The sequence below is a fragment of the Somniosus microcephalus genome, chromosome 1 (genome assembly GCF_052327205.1).
Source record: "Somniosus microcephalus isolate GS21.2 chromosome 1, FLI_Smic_1.0, whole genome shotgun sequence".
NCBI lineage: Eukaryota > Metazoa > Chordata > Chondrichthyes > Squaliformes > Somniosidae > Somniosus > Somniosus microcephalus.
The window spans coordinates 430,450,429-430,467,861 of record NC_140987.1 but is presented as its reverse complement, the minus strand read 5'-3'; the positions used below and the strand labels follow the sequence as shown (position 1 = coordinate 430,467,861).

Below are 17,433 nucleotides of genomic sequence, written 5' to 3'. Positions count from 1 at the left end.
GGAAGTAGCCCTGAGATCATTTCAAGTAGAGATAATTGAGGGGAAAGGACAGCTTGGCAACTTCATGCCAACCTATAGAGGTGAATTTTCACCTTTTCCACCAGTAGCAGATCGACTGTATGCACCCCATTTCCATTGATTTCAAGTGGAGAGAGTGGAGCTTATTAATGGCCAGAAGTGCTTCATGTAGTTGTCTGAGAATGTTCAGTACTCCCTGCATAGTATGTTGGAGACTCTGCAGAAAGGTAACCTTGATATTTCTGCCACAGTGTGTGAGGGCTTCAGAAACCTGCAGGCCACCATTGAGCGAGTGGCAACTCCAAGGGCATCCGTAGGGAAGGCCTTGTGGGCAGAGATCAAAGCACAGACCCTGGCCGGAATTTTCATGCTGCCGTGCGTGTGGGATTGGAGGCGGGTCGGGAGTAAAAGTCACAAAAAGTGGGAGCACGTCGGAAACCCGCTGTCGTCCCGTCTCCTCGCACCTTTAACTCGGGTGCGTTTGCCAGCGTGGCACGGACCTGAACAGCAGAGGCGGGCAACTTAACTTAGCTCATTAATACCTTGTTGCCAGATCCTTAACAGTGTTTGTTAACCAGACCTTTTGAATTTCACTGGATGGCCATGGGAATCATGTCTATCAAGCTGAGGCAGAAGCTCAGTGGCCATTGATCGAGGTCATTACTGCAGAGCTTGGAAAGCACAATAAATACTCCCACATCACACCTGCTTTCTTGCCTAAGGGAAACGCTCTTACTGAGTGCATTTTGAGCACAGATTTAGGTGTTTACAGTTTGCAAGTCTTTTCTGAAACTTTGGAAGCCACTCTCACCTCATTGCTACTAACTATCACAACATTGACAGATTGCTGCTCTAATCTCTACTTGACCTGCCATCTATTCCATCAGCATGGGTGCCATTTACACTGTCCCACCTTGGTCCTCAGAGTCAGACCAGGATGAGCCCCAACACCAGCAGCAGCAGGCACACCAGCAGCAGCAACAACCTTCTCCTTAATGACCTAATGCTCCGCAGGACAGAGGGCATCAGCGCAGGGCTGCACCGCGCCGGAGGCGATACCCCCAACACAGGGTATACAGGCAGAGGATGAGCTTCCTCAACATGACTGAGCAGCAGTGCCAAAGGAGGCTCAGACTATCATCGCAGACATTTGCAACTTGCTGGAGCAAGCCCAGCAGCCCAGAGGAGCTGGTGGACATGCCTTACCAGTGGCTGTCAAAGTCACCAGTGCCCTCAACTTCTTTGCCTCAGGCTCCTTCCAGGGATCTGCAGCAGATATTTGCGGCATCTCGCAGTCGGCCGCCCACTGCTGCATCACACAGGTCACTGATGCCCTCTTTGACAAGTCAGCCAATTATATCAACTTTACCACTGACGATGCGAGTGTTAGTGAGCGCGCTGGGCTTTGCCGCTCTGGCTGGCTTCCCATGGGTGCAGGGTATCATCGACTGCTCACACATGGCCATCAAGACACCCCATCATCAACCAGGAGTGTTTGTCAACCACAAGGGCTTCCACTCCCTCAATGTGCAGCTGGTCTGCAACAAAGGAAGATCATCATGCATAAGAACATAAGAAATATGAGCAGGAGTAGGCCATTCGGCCCTTCGAGCCTGCTCCGCCATTCAATGAGACCATGGCTGATCTTCTGCATCAACTCCATTCACCGGCCCTATCGCCATATCCCTTGATGCCCTTACTAGTCAGAAATCTATCGACTTCTGTTTTGAATATACCCAATGATTGAGCCTCCAGGTACAGAATTCCAAAGATTCACCACCCTCTGTGTGAAGAAATTTCTTCTCATCTCAGTCCTGAATGGCCTACCCTTTATCTTGAGGCTGTGGCCCCTGGTTCTAGACTCCCCAGCCAAGGGAAACATTCTCCTAGCATCCATCCTATTAAGCCCTGTAATAATTTTGTATGCTTCAATGAGGTCCCCTCTCATTCTTCTGAATTCAAGAGAATTACAGGCCTAGCTTACTCAATCTCTTCTCATACAACAGTCCTGCCATCCCAGGAATCAATCTCACGAACCTTTATTGCACTCCCTCTATGGCAAGTGTATTTTTCCTTGGGTAAGGAGACCAAAATTGTACACGATATTCCAGGTGTGGTCTCACCAAGGCCCTATATAACTGGAGTAAGACTTCTTTACTCCTGTACTCAAATCTTTTTGTAATGAAGGCTGCACCTGCACATTCACTTTCAGTGACTCATGTACAAGGACACCCAGATCCCTTTGAGCATCTGCATTCCCCAATCTTTCACCATTTAGGAAATACTCTGCCTTTCTGTTTTTTCTACCAAAGTGGATAACTTCACATTTATCCACATTATATTCCATCTGCCATGTTCGCGCCCGCTCACTGAGCCTGTCGAGATCCCCTTGAAGCCTCTTCACATCCTCTGATGCTGCCACCTAGCTTTGTATCATTAGCAAATTTGGAAATGTTACATTTAGTCCCCTCATCCAAATCATTGATATAGATTGTGAATAGCTGGGGCCCAAGCACCGATCCTTGTGGTACCCCACTAGTCACAGCCTGCCATCCTGAAAAAGACCCATTTATCCCTACTCTTTGTTTTCTGTCATGTGTGCCAAATTCCCTGGCAGCTGCCATGACTCTTTCACCCTGCGTCAGTCCACCCTCCATCAGCTCTTTGCACCTCCAAACACACTTATTGGCTGGCTGCTTGGAGACAAGGGCTATCCACTGAAGCCGTGGCTCATGACACCCTTGAGGAGGCCAAGTACTGAGGCTGAGGAGAGATATAATGAAAGCCACATGTCCACCAGATGTGTCATAGAGCAGGCAATAGGCATGCTGAAAATGAGCTTCAGATGCCTTGACAGATCTGGAGGAGCCCGTCAGTAGGCACCAGCCAGGTTCTCCAGAATCATCGTTGTCTGCTGTGCGCTGCACAACATAGCGCAGCAATGAGGATTAGTGCTGCACGAGGAGCAAAGCGCAGAGCGCACAGCCACTTCAGAGGAGGAGGAGGAGGAACATCAGCTGGAAGACAAGGAGGAGGAGCAGGAGGAACCTGCTGTCCAGATGCCAGCAGCACCGGAGCACATTGCTGCCTAGGAGGCCAGAGATGGCCTCATCGTGGCCAGATTTACTTAACTTCCTGCATTACACCCATATGGCTGCCACATGCTGAGCCAGGTTCCTCCCCCAGCAACACCATAAAGCATCCCTACAATCACCAAGCCATTCCTTTCACACTGACCCCCATTGCTGGAAGTAACGTTATGTCTCATCATTCACTCCAACTCACTAAGCCACTTCCAAAGTAGCATACAAAAATGGGCATGACCGGAAAGTAGTGAAAATAAATAGTTTCATATGTGACATAAGAGTAATGGAACCTTAACAAAAACACTTCTTTAAACACCCAAATGCTTACCCATGAGCATCTATGTCTATGTCTGTGTCATTTTTTGTTTACGCGTACTTCTACGAGGTGCAACCCCTGTGGCTTCAGCAGAGGTAGAGGCGGCCTGCTCACTTCCCTGCTGCGACTGCATTGACACCTGTGGCAGACGTCCTCTGGGTTTTGGAACCTGTGATGGATCCACCAAAGTCTGCTGCTCCTGCGACTGTGCAAGGGCAGACTCGGCCATCGCGACCCGATGAAGCATCTGGGGCTCTGACTGAGGGGGAGGCAATGGGGGAGAAGTGTGAGCATTTTAAGAGGAGCCCGCACGTCCAATTCCCCTCTCACCCTAGTCCACTCCTCTATCACCCCCAGCACCCCTTCCCCTTCACCTGGCACCTTTCCGTGCAAGCGCAGGAGATGTAACACCTGCCCTTATACCTCCCCCCTTCCCACTGTTCAGGGCCCCAAACACCCCTTCCAGGTGAAACAGCGATTTACTTGCACTTCTTGCAATCTAGTCTACTGTATTCGCTGCTCATGATGTGGTCTCCTCTACATTGGGGAGACCAAATGCAGATTGGGTGACCGCTTTGCGGAACAGCTCCGTTCAGTCCGTAAGGGTGACCCCGAGCTTCCGGTCACCCGTCACTTTAATTCTCCGCCCCATTCCCACTCGGACCTCACCGTCCTCGGCCTCTTGCATTGTTCCACGGAAGCTCACCGTAAACTCGAGGAACAGCACCTCATCTTCCGATTAGGCACTTTACAGCCTTCCGGACTCAATATCGAGTTCAATAATTTCAGATCATAACCTCGGCCCCTATTACATTTTTACTTATATTTTTTATCCACACCTTTGTTTTGGCCTTTCCCCCCCTCCCTTTCTTTTTTTTTCTCTGTCTCCCACATGGCAGCTGTCTTCCATTCTGCCAGCGCATTTCACACCTAATCTAGAGCCGTCTTTTGTCTCCACTAGTCCTATCACCACCTCGTCTCATTTTGAATACCTCTTAATGTCTCTTCTCTTTTGTTCCCTCCCAGCCTGGCCTCTTAATCTATTTCATTTCAAAGGTTTTCACCCGAAACGTTGACTCTATTTTCTCTCTACGGATGTTGCCTGGCCTGCTGAGTTTTTCCAGCATTTTCTGTTGTTATTTCCCCTCTCACCATCATCCCTCTTATGGGCCGCCCGCTTCTCTGCTAGCAAGGAGCCAGAGAGCACCTTGCTGAACAGCAGTGGGACCATGAGGACCCAAGTCTACGTTGACATCCCTCTTAGACAGGAGGTCCATGAGTCTCTGCCATCTGTTCTCCATAGGCAGCATGTGCTCCTGTGACTGGTGCATTAGCTGCTCCATGCAGGTGGCCATCCTTTCCATGGAAGAACCTACCGTCCCCATCGCCTGCGGCACGGTAGTACTAATATTGGAGATGGACTCCTCCATTCTCTGCACATTTGCAGACATCGCGGCCGCAAAATCTGTCAGAGCCTCCTGCACTTCTTGCTGCACCTCCAGGATCGCCCTCTTTCTCGATGGCCCTCGAGGCTGAACGTCTGCATGCAGCTGAGCAGAGCTGGGAGTGTCCTGTGCCCTCTGGCGAGGAGTCTCCACTGCTGTCCCTGTCAACACCATCTGCTCTTGCTCGGTTGTGACACCAGGTGACAACACTACTCTATCTCCCATGGGACCCACCGAGGTGTGTATATCTGCGCTGGTGCTGGGTGCACATAGGTCTGGTGACAGTGCACCCTCAGAGGCTGGAGGTTCCTCTGAGGAGTCGTCTTTCTCTTCCTCCTGGACAGTGGGTGGGGGCTCTTCATGGACCTGTGGGAGAGTAAAGAGATGATTTAGAAATGTAATATTAAAAATGGGTAATAATACCATTATGCACATGATGAACATTCACTGGATGCTGACATCAGTCACCATATGAGTGACTGCTGTATGCCATGTGGCTGTATGAGATGTAATTCTGTCACCAGGTTGCTGAGAGGCCCCCCTCTCTCCGTCTCCCACCGCCAGCTGCTCCACAACTCCTGACACCTCCAGGACGACCTCCTCTGCTGCTGTCAAAGTAATGAAGGATGGAGGGCCACCTCCGGTTCTCTCCCGCTCCCTGTTATTATGCACTTGTTTTTCCTGCAAGGAGGGAAAGAAGAGAAGGTTGAGTGAGAGTGATGGAGTGAGTGTAAGGAATGTGTGGGTTACATCTTTAGAGGGTGACCATGAAGGAGTGTGGTGCCAATGCCAAATGGCCTCCTTGTGTTAGTTGCATTAGGGTGGGGGTGAGTGTGAGGGGTGGTTAGTCAGATGGGGATGTGAGCATGTAGATAGAGAGAGAGGAATGGGTGGACGTGCAAGGTATGTTGGTGTGAGTAAGGATGTGCAGGAGCAGGCTTGGGAAGGCAGAGTGATGGGGATGTGGTGACAGGCACAGCAGGATGAAGGTGAGTGTGTCTTTGCACTCACCTTTCCTGATCTCATCAGATCATTGAAGTGCTTTCGGCACTGCACCCAGGTCCGCCTCACCACATCCCTGCTGTTCACCACCTCAGCAATTTGGAGCCAGACTCTTTTGGTCTCCTGGGGAGGTTTCTTCTGCCCATCAGCAGGGAAGAGGATCTCCCTGCGTCTTCTGACCCCTCCACAGGAATATGTAGGGAGTCATCGGAAAACCTGGGTGCAGCCCTCTGTTTTTTTGAAGCCACCTCTGCAAGGCTGAGCGATAATGGTGATATATCCTCCCTGTACACTCCTAGATGAACCGTTAAATTCAATGTAGCCAAGGCTGCTTTAAGTATCCCCGCTTGAAATGACTCATTGATTATGTCATCAGACCCGCAGTATTTAATAGGGCCGGGAAACGCGCAGCCCTGCTTTGATTGGCGCCATTAACGAAAAGTCGCTCTGAGGAGTGGGATGATAAGAAGAACATGGTTCCGACCCGCCACGCTGACCAACCGCACCCGCCCCACCCAGGTACAGAAAATCCCGGCCCTTGTTTCTCTCCGCGATGGCCTAGAAATTGGATCAGGCGAAAACGAGCGCTGAAGGGTCCAGTACGGTGTGCAGCACGCATGCACACATCCGTGCTGGGTATGCACCACACACCATATTGGTTAGGGTGCCTGGTAGTCGTCGAGATTACCTGCCTGTAGCAGGCGTTAGGCCCAATCCCAATGCAAACTGGGGGCCTAAGACCTATTTCAGGCCCCTTTCCGCTATTGGATCGCAAATGACCATAGCATGCACCACGCACGCTGCGGCCAGTTTTCTCAGGACTTTAACAGGACCGCTGGAGACTGCCACCAAAAAGGTCATTTAAAAATGCTTCACTTATCGGAATGTGGAGCCATAAGGAATAGGAGTGCTCCTTCTGGCTCCATATTAAAACCATGGGCTGCTGCCAGCAGTATTTTGGAAACACAGTTGTAGCTCTGCCACTTCTACAACAGTTACGGTGCCAGAGTTGCAGTGGGATTGTACCGAAGGGCCAAGGATTTTCAACCAATGTGTCTTTGGGCTAGAGAGGGGAATAATTAGTCAGGAGTCCCACTCCTGTTTGCTAATCTCTGCTGGCACCTGCTTGTATGTGAACTTCAGCTGAGGGCATGGTCAGTCTTGGCTGTGAATGTCTCCACTGTCAAATAGCTTGCTGACATTCAAGGCTCACAGATGAAGAATGACCACTTTCAGATGAGATGTTAAACCGAGGCACCGTCTGCCCTCTCAAGTAAAAGATCCCGTGGCACTTTTCAAAGAAGCGCAGAAAAATTGTCCCTGGTGTCCCGGCTAATGTTTGTCCCTCAACCAGCATCACTAAAACAAATGATCTGGTTATTATCACATTGCTGTTTGTGGGGCCTTACTGTGCGCAGATTGACTGCCACGTTTCCCTACATTACAACGGTGACAACACTTCAGAAGTACTCAATTGGCTATAAAGCGCTTTGGGAAGCCCCGAGGCCCTGAAAGGCACTATATAAATACAAGTCTTTCTTCTTACCTAAACAGCTGGAGCCTTTGGAACAGAGCCTCTGCGTGAGCCAGCAACTTCAGGACACAAGGAGAGAGACAGACGGCGTGATATTTTTAACTGGGTCCATAATACAGACCTTCTTTCTCTGCAGACACAGTAGACTTGTATGATGAGCAGATGAATCTGAAGTTCTTGTTCCGAATCAAAGATCCAGCTGAAAATGTTGAAAACCTATTTGAGCCAAGAGGGATCTACTATGCATGCAAAATTGAACGTAAGGATTCCAAAATTTCATTGCTGCTTTTATTTTGAGAAAATAATTTTATTCATTAAGGTGATGGATGACAATGCTAATCTGCTGGCCACTGTTTCCAACCGGTCCTGGAAATGCGCGGCCAGAGTGTCTGCCTGTTTCAGGTGGGCACCTCACTAAGGCATGCAAATCAGAGTCCCATGATATACATAGGACGCCAATGCAGTTTTCAAGCACCAATGGGCAGAGTGTGCATTGCAGCTGCCCATTGGTACCAGGTGTAGAGGGACCACTACAGGCCGCTCTGGAGACAGCACAGGTAAGATTTTAGAACAACTTTTGTCGAATGCTTCTCCCGGTCCCACAAAAATCCTCTGGCCCACCGCCGGTCCTTTCATGCCCCCCAACCCCAATTTCCTCCCCCCTCCTTCAACTCTTGACTTGTGGCTTGGCTCCACGGAGGAGTTACCAGATTCCGCCCCATGCCCGCTTACCCCGAGCAGCAAGCTGCCCGTGAGTACTGGTTCAGCGCTTGGAGCTCGTCAATCAGATGTAAACGAGACCCAACCATCAAAATGGCTCGGGGCCTCTCATCGAGGACGTCGGGCACGTGGCATAGTCTCTCTGCCCACTGCCCGCCCAATGCGCACCAGTAATGGAAATCAGCTTCATTATGTCAAGCCATTATCATTGCTTTCGAAAACAACTGTAAATATCTATTTTTCTCAGTTCTTTGGAAAATTGTCTCAATTCACAGAGACTGAAAAATATCCAGCTCCCACGATGGCTCGGTAAATAGATGCAGTGCCCAATGTAGTACTAAACCATTGAGATTAGAAAAGTCTCACATTCAGTCCCAGAATGATGGCATTATAATTGGATCCAGTGCCCCATGGTAGTGAACATAAAAATCAGCCAGTGTGAGGAGGATGCCGAGAAACTCCAGGATGATTTGGACAGGTTGGGTGATTGGGCAAAAGCATGGCAGATACAATATAACGTGGATAAATGCGAGGTTATCCACTTTGGTGGCAAAAACAGGAAGGCAGATTATTATTTGAATGGCAATAGATTGGGAGAAGGGGAAGTACAACGAAACCTGGGTGTCCTTGTGCACCAGTCGCTGAAGGTAAGCATGCAGGTGCAGCAGGCGGTTAAGAAGGCAAATGGCATGTTGGCCTTCGTAGCGAGAGGGTTTGAGTACAGGAACAAGGATGTCTTGCTGCAGTTATACAGGGCCTTGGTGAGACCACATCTTGAGTATTGTGTGCAGTTTTGGTCACCTTATCTGAGGAAGGATGCTCTTGCCATGGAAGGAGTTCAGCGAAGATTCACCAGGCTGATACCTGGGATGGCAGGAATGACGTATGAGGAGAGATTGGGTCGATTGGGCTTGTACTCGCTGGAGTTTAGAAGAATGAGAGGGGATCTCATTGAAAGTTATAAAATTCTGACAGGACTGGACAGACTAGATGCAGGAAGGATGTTCCCGATGGTCGGGGAGTCCAGAACCAGGGGTCACAGTCTAAGGATAAGGGGTAGGCCATTTAGGACAGAAATGAGGAATTTCTTCACCCAGAGAGTGGTGAACCTGTGGAATTCTCTACCACAGAAGGCAGTAGAGGCCAATACATTAAATATATTCAAGAAGGAGTTGGATATATTTCTTAAGGCTAAAGGGATCAAGGGGCATGGGGAGAAAGCAGGGACTGGGTACTGAATTTGGATGATCAGCCATGATCGCATTGAATAGCGGAGCAGGCTCGAGGGGCTGAATGGCCTACTCCTGCTCCTATCTTCTATGTTTCTATGTTTCCCACTCCTGCTCAATATTCAGTACCCACACTCACATTTGTTGTCAAGCGAGGACAAAATTGTGCTTGCCTATGATGTCTCCCAAAATCAAATATCCTGGTGACACATTTCCTCGGCTCGCACATGAGAATAGTGGCAACTAGGATGAGATATTGGAATAAAAACAGAAAATGCTGGAAATACTCAGCAGGCCAGGCAGCATCTGTGGAGAGTGAAACAGAGTTAACGGGGGGAATTTTAACTTAAAAAAACGGCTGGGTTTGGAGCGTGGGGGTAGTTAAAGTGTTAAAAATGTGAATCCCGACCCGAACCCGCCTCCAACCCGCCCACTTCCGGTTTTAGCAGAGGTGGGATGCGGACGGGTGAGGGGGGATGCGAGACGGGGATTGGCAGCCAACTCACTGCCAGGAGGCGGGCAGTCTATTTAAATATTATAATGAGTCTGAAAGCCTCTTCTTTAACCTCCATTTCGTGTTTAACTGTAGCTGGTTGGGTTTTATTAACTTCGTAAAACCCGGCAGAACTGCTGCATCCAGGAGGTGAGTGCCTTTACACCTACCTCCTGGATTCAGGGTAATAACAACAGAAAATGCTGGAAAAACTCAGCAGGCTCCCCCCCCGCTCCTCCGGCCAACCCCTGCCCCCGATCTCCCCCCCCCCCCCCCCCCACGCTCCTCCGGCCAACCCCTGACCCCGATCTCCCCGCCCACCCCGCTCCTCCGGCCAATCCCTGCCCCCGATCTTCCCCCCCCCCCGCTCCTCCGGCCAACCCCTGACCCCGATCTCCCTGCCCACCCCGCTCCTCCGGCCAACCCCTGCCCCCGATCTCCCCCCCGCCCCCCACGCTCCTCCGGCCAACCCCTGACCCCGATCTCCCCGCCCACCCCGCTCCTCCGGCCAACCCCTGCCCCCGATCTTCCCCCCCCCCCCACGCTCCTCCGGCCAACCCTTGCCCCCGATCTTCCTCCCCCTCCCCCCCACTCCTCTGGCCAACCCCTGCCCCCGATCTTCCTCGCGGCCGCTATCCGATCCTTCGCCGGCTGCCACCCTATTTTCCTCGCACCCTCCCCCCCTGATCCTTAGCAAATCTACCCCGCCACTCCCTGTGCTGGACTCAGCCCACCCCATGCTTCTCAGCTGACCCTGGCCCTCCACTGCGATCCCTCCCTCCCTCCTGTGCCGCAGGTTTACCCGCCAACCTCCCAATTGGGCTGGCAGTGGGTGTGAAACAGAGACTTCCCATGTAAAGGGGGGGAGGGGGAGAAAAGAACAAAAGGGAAGGTCTGTGATAGGGTGGAAGGCAGGAGAGGTTCATTTTTTTTATTCGTTCATGGGATGTGGGCGTCACTGGCAAGGCCAGCATTTTTGGTCCATCCCTAATTGCCCTCGAGAAGGTTGGTGGTGAGCCGCCTTCTTGAACCGCTGCAGTCTGTGTGGTGAAGGTACTCCCACAGTGCTGTTAGGGAGAGAGTTCCAGGATTTTGACCCAGCGACGATGAAGGATCGGCAATATACTTCCAAGTCAGAATGGTGTGTGACTTGGAGTGGAACTTGGAGGTGGTGGTGTTCCCATGCATCTGCTGCCCTTGTCCTTCTAGGTGGTAGAGGTTACAGGTTTGGGAGGTGCTGCCGAAGATGCCTTGGCGAGTTGCTGCAGTGCATCTTGTAGATGGTACACACTGCAGCCACGGGACGCCGGTGGTGGAGGGAGTGAATGTTGAAGGTGGTGGATGGGGTGCCAATCAAGAAGGCGTCTTTGTCCTGGATGATGTCGAGCTTCTTGAGTGTTGTTGGAGCTGCACTCATCCAGGCAAGTGGAAAGTATTCCATCACAATCCTGACTTGTGCCGTGTAGATGGTGGAAATGACAAAAGGAATAATGGTGCAAGGCAAAAGGAATCTAATGGGACAAGTAAAAAAACAAAAGCTGGGTCTAGAGGAGGTGTAAATGGGAACATCAGAATCACTAGCAATAGCTGCCATCCGAAAAAATGAGTGCAGAGGTTATGATCTGAAATTGTTGAACTCTGTGTTGAGTCCGGAAGGCTGTAAAGTGCCTAATCGAAAGATGAGGTGCTGTTCCTCGAGCTTACATTGATATTCATTGGAACAATGTAGGAGGCCGAATGCAGAGAGGTCAGAGTGCGAGTGGGGCGGAGAATGAAATATTGGAGCTGGTATTGGCACTTGTGGTGCTGTACCTCAATGGAATTCAGCATCTTCAGGAGAGGAGAAAACTGGGGGAAAAGAAACTGAATTTTGTCTGTCTTTTTACAGAAAACCAACCAGAAAATACCTTTAAATCTATCATTCCACTTGAAGACAATCCAACCGAAGAATTGATAGGTACAGTAACACTAACAGAGGGTAGGGGACACAGGCCCTTGACACATATCTTGAGCCATTTTGAGCAGGCCCAGGTGCAGGACCTCTCTTCTCCCAGACTCACTGTTGTCTTGGTTATTTTTTTTTAGAATTACATACAAATTATGACACAGAAAGAGACTGTTTGGCCCACCCAGTCTGTGTTGGTGTTTATCCTCCACACAAGCTGTAGTCTAGGGTGACCATATGTCCCGGTTTTCCTGGATGAGGTACTGTGTCCCCGGGCAAACAACTTCCCCGGAAGAGTCACCGGTTCACGAAACTCGTCCCCGAATAGACTAGAGCCATAGTCATTGGAATATATGCATATCAAACATAATCACAGTTTCAGGTCAATGGACTGAACAGTGTTATTGTATTATTTATAAATGGTGTCTGAATGCGTTTCAATAGTGTGACGTCAATCGCAGTAATTATATGCACATTTGTTTTGCATTTGTAGTGTATATGTGCAACTGTTAAAATATAGGCTGCTAAACATTTTTGCCTCGTTACGCTGCGCAACCTACATTTTCCGTCCTGGCTACTTTGCTGTGCTCCCACCCTGTATGTCCCTGGATTTGGTTTAGAAAATATGGTCACCCTACAGTAGTCCCATGTACCCCATCTGTTCCCCTATCACTTCATTCCCCCTTTCCTATTCTTAAATGTTAACGTGGTCTCTGCTTCGATCACGAACTCTGATAGTGAATTCTACAGCCTCACAACCTACTGTGTGAAACGTTTCTGATCCCTGTCCTTAATCTCTTACATTTAATCTTGTATCTATGTCGCCATGTGCTAGGCTCCTCAACCACTGCAAATAGTCTGTTTCTATTTATTCTGTCATATCCCTTCATAATTGTAGACACCACTATCTAATCACCCTTTAATCTCCTCGAGTCTAACAAAAGCAGCCCCAATTTTTCACGTCTTTCTTTGTATTTGTATTCCCTCATAGCGGGCAGCATCCTAGCACACCTGCACTGTAGCCGCTCTATTGCCTCAACATCCTTCCGATAGTGTGGAGTCCAAATCTGCACACACTGCTCCAACTGTGGCCTTAATACGTTTTATATGAATTCACCATTACACCTCGACTTTTATATTCTATACTTCTTGCCATAAAACCCAGTATCCATTAATTTTTTGGTGGCCTTTTCCATTGAGGTGCTGCTTTTAATGCCTTGTGAACCTAAACCAACAAATCCTGCTGCTCTTTCACAGCACCCAGCCGTCTCACGTTACATAAGAACATAAGAAGTAGGAGCAGGAGTAGGCCATACGGCCCCTCGGGCCTGCTCCGCCATTCAATAGGATCATGGCTGATCCGAATCTAGACTCACGTCCACTTCCCTGCCCGCTCCCCGTAACCCCTAATTCCCTTATCTGCTAGGAAACTGTCTATCTCTGTTTTAAATTTATTTAATGTTGCAGCTTCCGCAGCTCTCTGGGGTAGCAAATTCCATAGATTTACTACCCTCTGAGTGAAGAAGTTTTTCCTTATCTCAGTTTTGAAAGGGCAGCCCCTTATTCTTAGATTATGCCCCCTAGTTCTAGTCTCACCCATCAGTGGAAACATCCTCACCGCATCCACCCGATCAAGCCCCCTCACAATCTTATATGTTTCGATAAGATCGCCTCTCATTCTTCTGAACTCCAATGAGTAGAGTCCCAACCTACTCAACCTTTCCTCATACGTCAACCCCCTCATCTCCGGAATCAACCGAGTGAACCTTCTCTGAACCGCCTCGAGAGCAAGTATATCTTAAATATGGAAACCAAAACTGCACGCAGTATTCCAGGTATGGCCTCACCAATACCCTGTATAACTGCAGCAAGACCTCCCTGTTTTTATACTCCATCCCCCTCGCAATAAAAGCCAAGATTCAAAGTAGAATGATGTGTTTTTTACCAGAATGTACCTCCTCACATTTTATGGCATCGCATTTCACCTGCCCCTTTTTTGCCCATTCTTTTATTTAATTAAACTAGCAACATCAAGTTGTCAACCGTAGGTTCCACTTTCGCTTTTCTTTCTTAATTTCCAATGTCCCTGCAAAATCCTACTTAGTTTTAAAAATGTTTCTTGCCCTCTTTTCTCATGAAGGCATTGGCTTGTGCTGGAATACAGCTCCACAAGTGTTAAGCCCCCTCTAGCCCCCTCACTAAAGTGGTCGCCCTGCTGTGTGAACATAGACACTGTGGGTCAGCAGGATGTTAATTCACAGGAAGACACCGCCGCCAAACCTGACCCGGCTCTCACCTGATGCCCGTGCAAGAAGCGCTTTCCAGCAGGGCCCATTAAATGGCGACCAAGAGCAGGAATCCGAGCCGGTTCCTTTCTCCCCCTCCCCAGCTCAGAGGCACTGAGGGCAATTGTGGCATCCCCACTGCTGCTTTAGTGAGATCAGTGCTCTCGGCACAGAGCAGGGTTCAAACCTGGGACCTTCCAGTCCTGCATAATTCAGCTTCCCGCTGGAGAGTACACTTTTAAATTGAGTCCTTATGGCAGTTCTTGGGCATATTTTTTTTTAATCTGCAATAAAAATTGAAAGACCTTATTTTCATATGCAATTGGACCCTAAGCTCTTTATGTAAAAAAAAAAATCTGATTTTTAAGCACATATTTTAGAACCTTGTTGTTTTTTCCGCTGTTTTCATTATTGAGTTATTGGTATAGGTGTACATGCAGTGAGGCAATATATTTGCACACTGCCAGTTTAACCAGGTGATTGTAAGGGGTCATGGCTACTTTGATTGATGACCATGCCATGATGGATCATAGTACTTTCTTTAACTGTGTATTATCCTTTGTTTACAGAGGCTCTTCAGATTCAGTGTGCCCCTGTGGACCACCCAAAAAAGACCGTCTCTTTGAACCCTTCTGTAATATGGCGTTTTTCTAATCTATTTTATTGTTTATTTCCTTTCTTCCTCCTCTCCTGGAGGTACTTAGTTATGTTGGGGTGTAGCACCACAGGCACAGCCATTCTTCATTTTTGAAGAGGTGGCTAAAGTAGTGGACAGGGGAATGTCTATGGATGTTATTTATATGGACTTCCAGAAGGCATTTGATAAAGTCCCACATAAGAGATTGTTATCTAAGGTAGAAGCCCATGGAGTTGAGGGAAAGTTATTGATCTAGTTAGGAAATTGGCTGAGCGACAGGAGTCAGAGCGATGGGATAATGCGCAGGTACTCTAATTGGCAGGATGTGACTAGGGGTATCCCGCAGGGATCTGTGTTGGGGCCTCAACTATTCACAATATTTATTAGCGACTTAGATAATGGCATAGAAAGTCATATATCCAAATTTGCCGATGACACAAAGATAGGCGGCACTGTAGATGAAAGCATAAAATTACAAAGAGATATTGATAGATTAAGCAAATGGGCAAAACTGTGGCAAATGGATTTCAATGTAAGCAAATGTGAGGTCATCCACTTTGGACCTAAAATGGATAGAACAGGGTACTTTCTAAATGGTGAAAAGGTAGAAACAGAGGAAGTCCAAAGAGACTTGGGGGTTCAGGTACATAGAGCATTAAAATGTCATGAACAGGTACAGAAAATAATCAAAAAGGCGAATGGAATGCTGGCCTTTATATCTAGAGGACTAGAGTACAAGGGGGTAGAAGTTATGCTGCAGCTGTACAAAACCCTGGTTAGACCACACCTGGAGCACTGGGAGCAGTTCTGGGCACCACACCTTAGGAAGGATATATTGGCCTTGGAGGGAGTGCAGCGTAGGTTTACCAGAATAATACCCAGACATCAAGGGTTGAGTTATGAGGAGAGATTGCACCCAAAGATGTGCGGGTTAGGTTGATTGGCTATGATAAATTGACCCTTAGTGTTAGGGGGATTAAATACGTGGGGTTACGGGGATAGGGTGGGATATGTGTTGGTGTAGGGGTTACGGGGATCGGGTGGGATATGTGTCGGTGCAGGCTCGATGGGCCGAAATGGCCTCTACCTGCACTGTGGGGTTTCTGTGATCCTGTGAAATTAGGGTTGTATTCCCTAGAATTTAGGAAGCTGAGGGGTGATCTGATCAAAGTTTTCAGGATATTAAGCGGAACAGATCGGGTAGATAGAGAGAAGCTATTTCCGTTGGTTGGAGATTCTTGGACTAGGGGGCATAGCCTAAAACTTAGAGCCAGGCCTTTCAGGAGTGAAATTAGGAAACACTTCTACACACAAAGGGTGGTAGAAGTTTGGAACTCTCTTCCGCAAATGGCAATTGATGCTAGATCAATTGTTAATTTAAATCTGAGATTGATAGATTTATATTAACCAAAGGTATTAAGGGATATGGGCCAAAGACGGGTACGTGGAGTTAGATCGCAGATCAGCCATGATCTCATTGAATGGCGGAACAGGCTCGAGGGGCTGAATGGCCCACTCCTGTTCCTATGTGCCTCTATTCACTACGCAACCAAGTGGCCATTCTTTATGTGTGAGTCCTGATAGTGAGTGTTGGCAAGCTACTCTACCCCAAAGACAAGCCCAATCATGTCCTCAACTAATGCCTCTACACGCACTTTACAGCAGCGGTCCCTGGATAGCGATCAGAAGCCGGAACCCTGGCTGATTTTCCTATCTTAACCCAGGAAGCCTAATTGTGCTCTTAGCTGGATGGAAAACTGCAGGGTCCCGCTGCCTGAATTCCCAATATGTGGTCCCGGTGGGTGACTGGGAAAGCAGTTTTGCAAAATCGGCCTTAGCTGTTTTAATATGCTTTTCTTCCATGATTCCTCCTTGATATTCTTCTCTGCCTTTCATATGACCGCAAAGCCATACTTGTGACTTCTTCACACCAGTACTAATCCACAGCAACCAACTTTGGGATCCTGATACCAATTCATAACATGTAGATTTCTTCAAATTAGTGAGTGCTGCGTCACTCCAGTGGAAATCCGTCCAGACCCAAACAATTCCCACACTAATGAAGTCACACTTAACCATCTACAGTCCATGGTTTCTACATATGTCCATTGTTCCAGACCCCTCAATCACTGAAAAGTTTGATTTTATCCTTTCTGATCCATTCCTTCATAATTTTAAACACTCATCAAATCACCCTGTATCACCTCTGTTCTGGGAGTGGGCCTTTGGCGTAGCGCTAGCATCCCCACCGCTGGGCCAGAAGGCATAGGGTTTTGAACCCCGCTCCAGACAGTCCTGGCAAGTGGAGTCGGAGCTCCGGCTCTAAATTCTGGGTTGACATCCAGTGGGATACTTGCGTCCGTGGGTGTGGGTGGCCCCCCCCCCTCGTATGGGTTGTGGGAGCCCGTAAAACCCTCCCGCCATAGGACTAACCACCCTAATGGCTGGTACGAAGATGGTTACGGTCACGGAAGGAGCGTTAATCGCGGCCAGAAATCCTTCCACCACTTCATACAGTTCCCCGAAGGGAACAGTGTGAAGACACGTACGACGACGACCTCTGTTCTGATGAAAACAATTTTTCAAGTCCTTCTTGTATTTGTATTTTCAACTTTCTTGTGTTTGTATTTGCGCACATATACCCCCAGGTCTCTCTGTATCGTGGGTTCATGAACAGAGAGACCTGGGGCTATATGTGCACAAATCTTTGAAGGTGACAGGGC

General features: G+C 48.7%; 1 protein-coding gene across 1 annotated transcript in view; it reads left to right on the top strand.

Annotated features, from left to right (window-relative positions):
• The first annotated feature begins 223 nt into the window (after positions 1–223).
• LOC147125282 (uncharacterized protein CXorf65 homolog) overlaps positions 224–17,433 on the top strand; it is a 29,861-nt gene continuing 12,651 nt past the window's right edge. Inside the window, exons 1-4 of the mRNA XM_085993733.1 lie at positions 224–245; positions 7,538–7,660; positions 11,732–11,800; positions 14,643–14,707. Coding sequence (XP_085849859.1) covers positions 224–245; positions 7,538–7,660; positions 11,732–11,800; positions 14,643–14,707 — 279 coding nt within the window. The remainder of the gene's footprint in view (positions 246–7,537; positions 7,661–11,731; positions 11,801–14,642; positions 14,708–17,433) is intronic.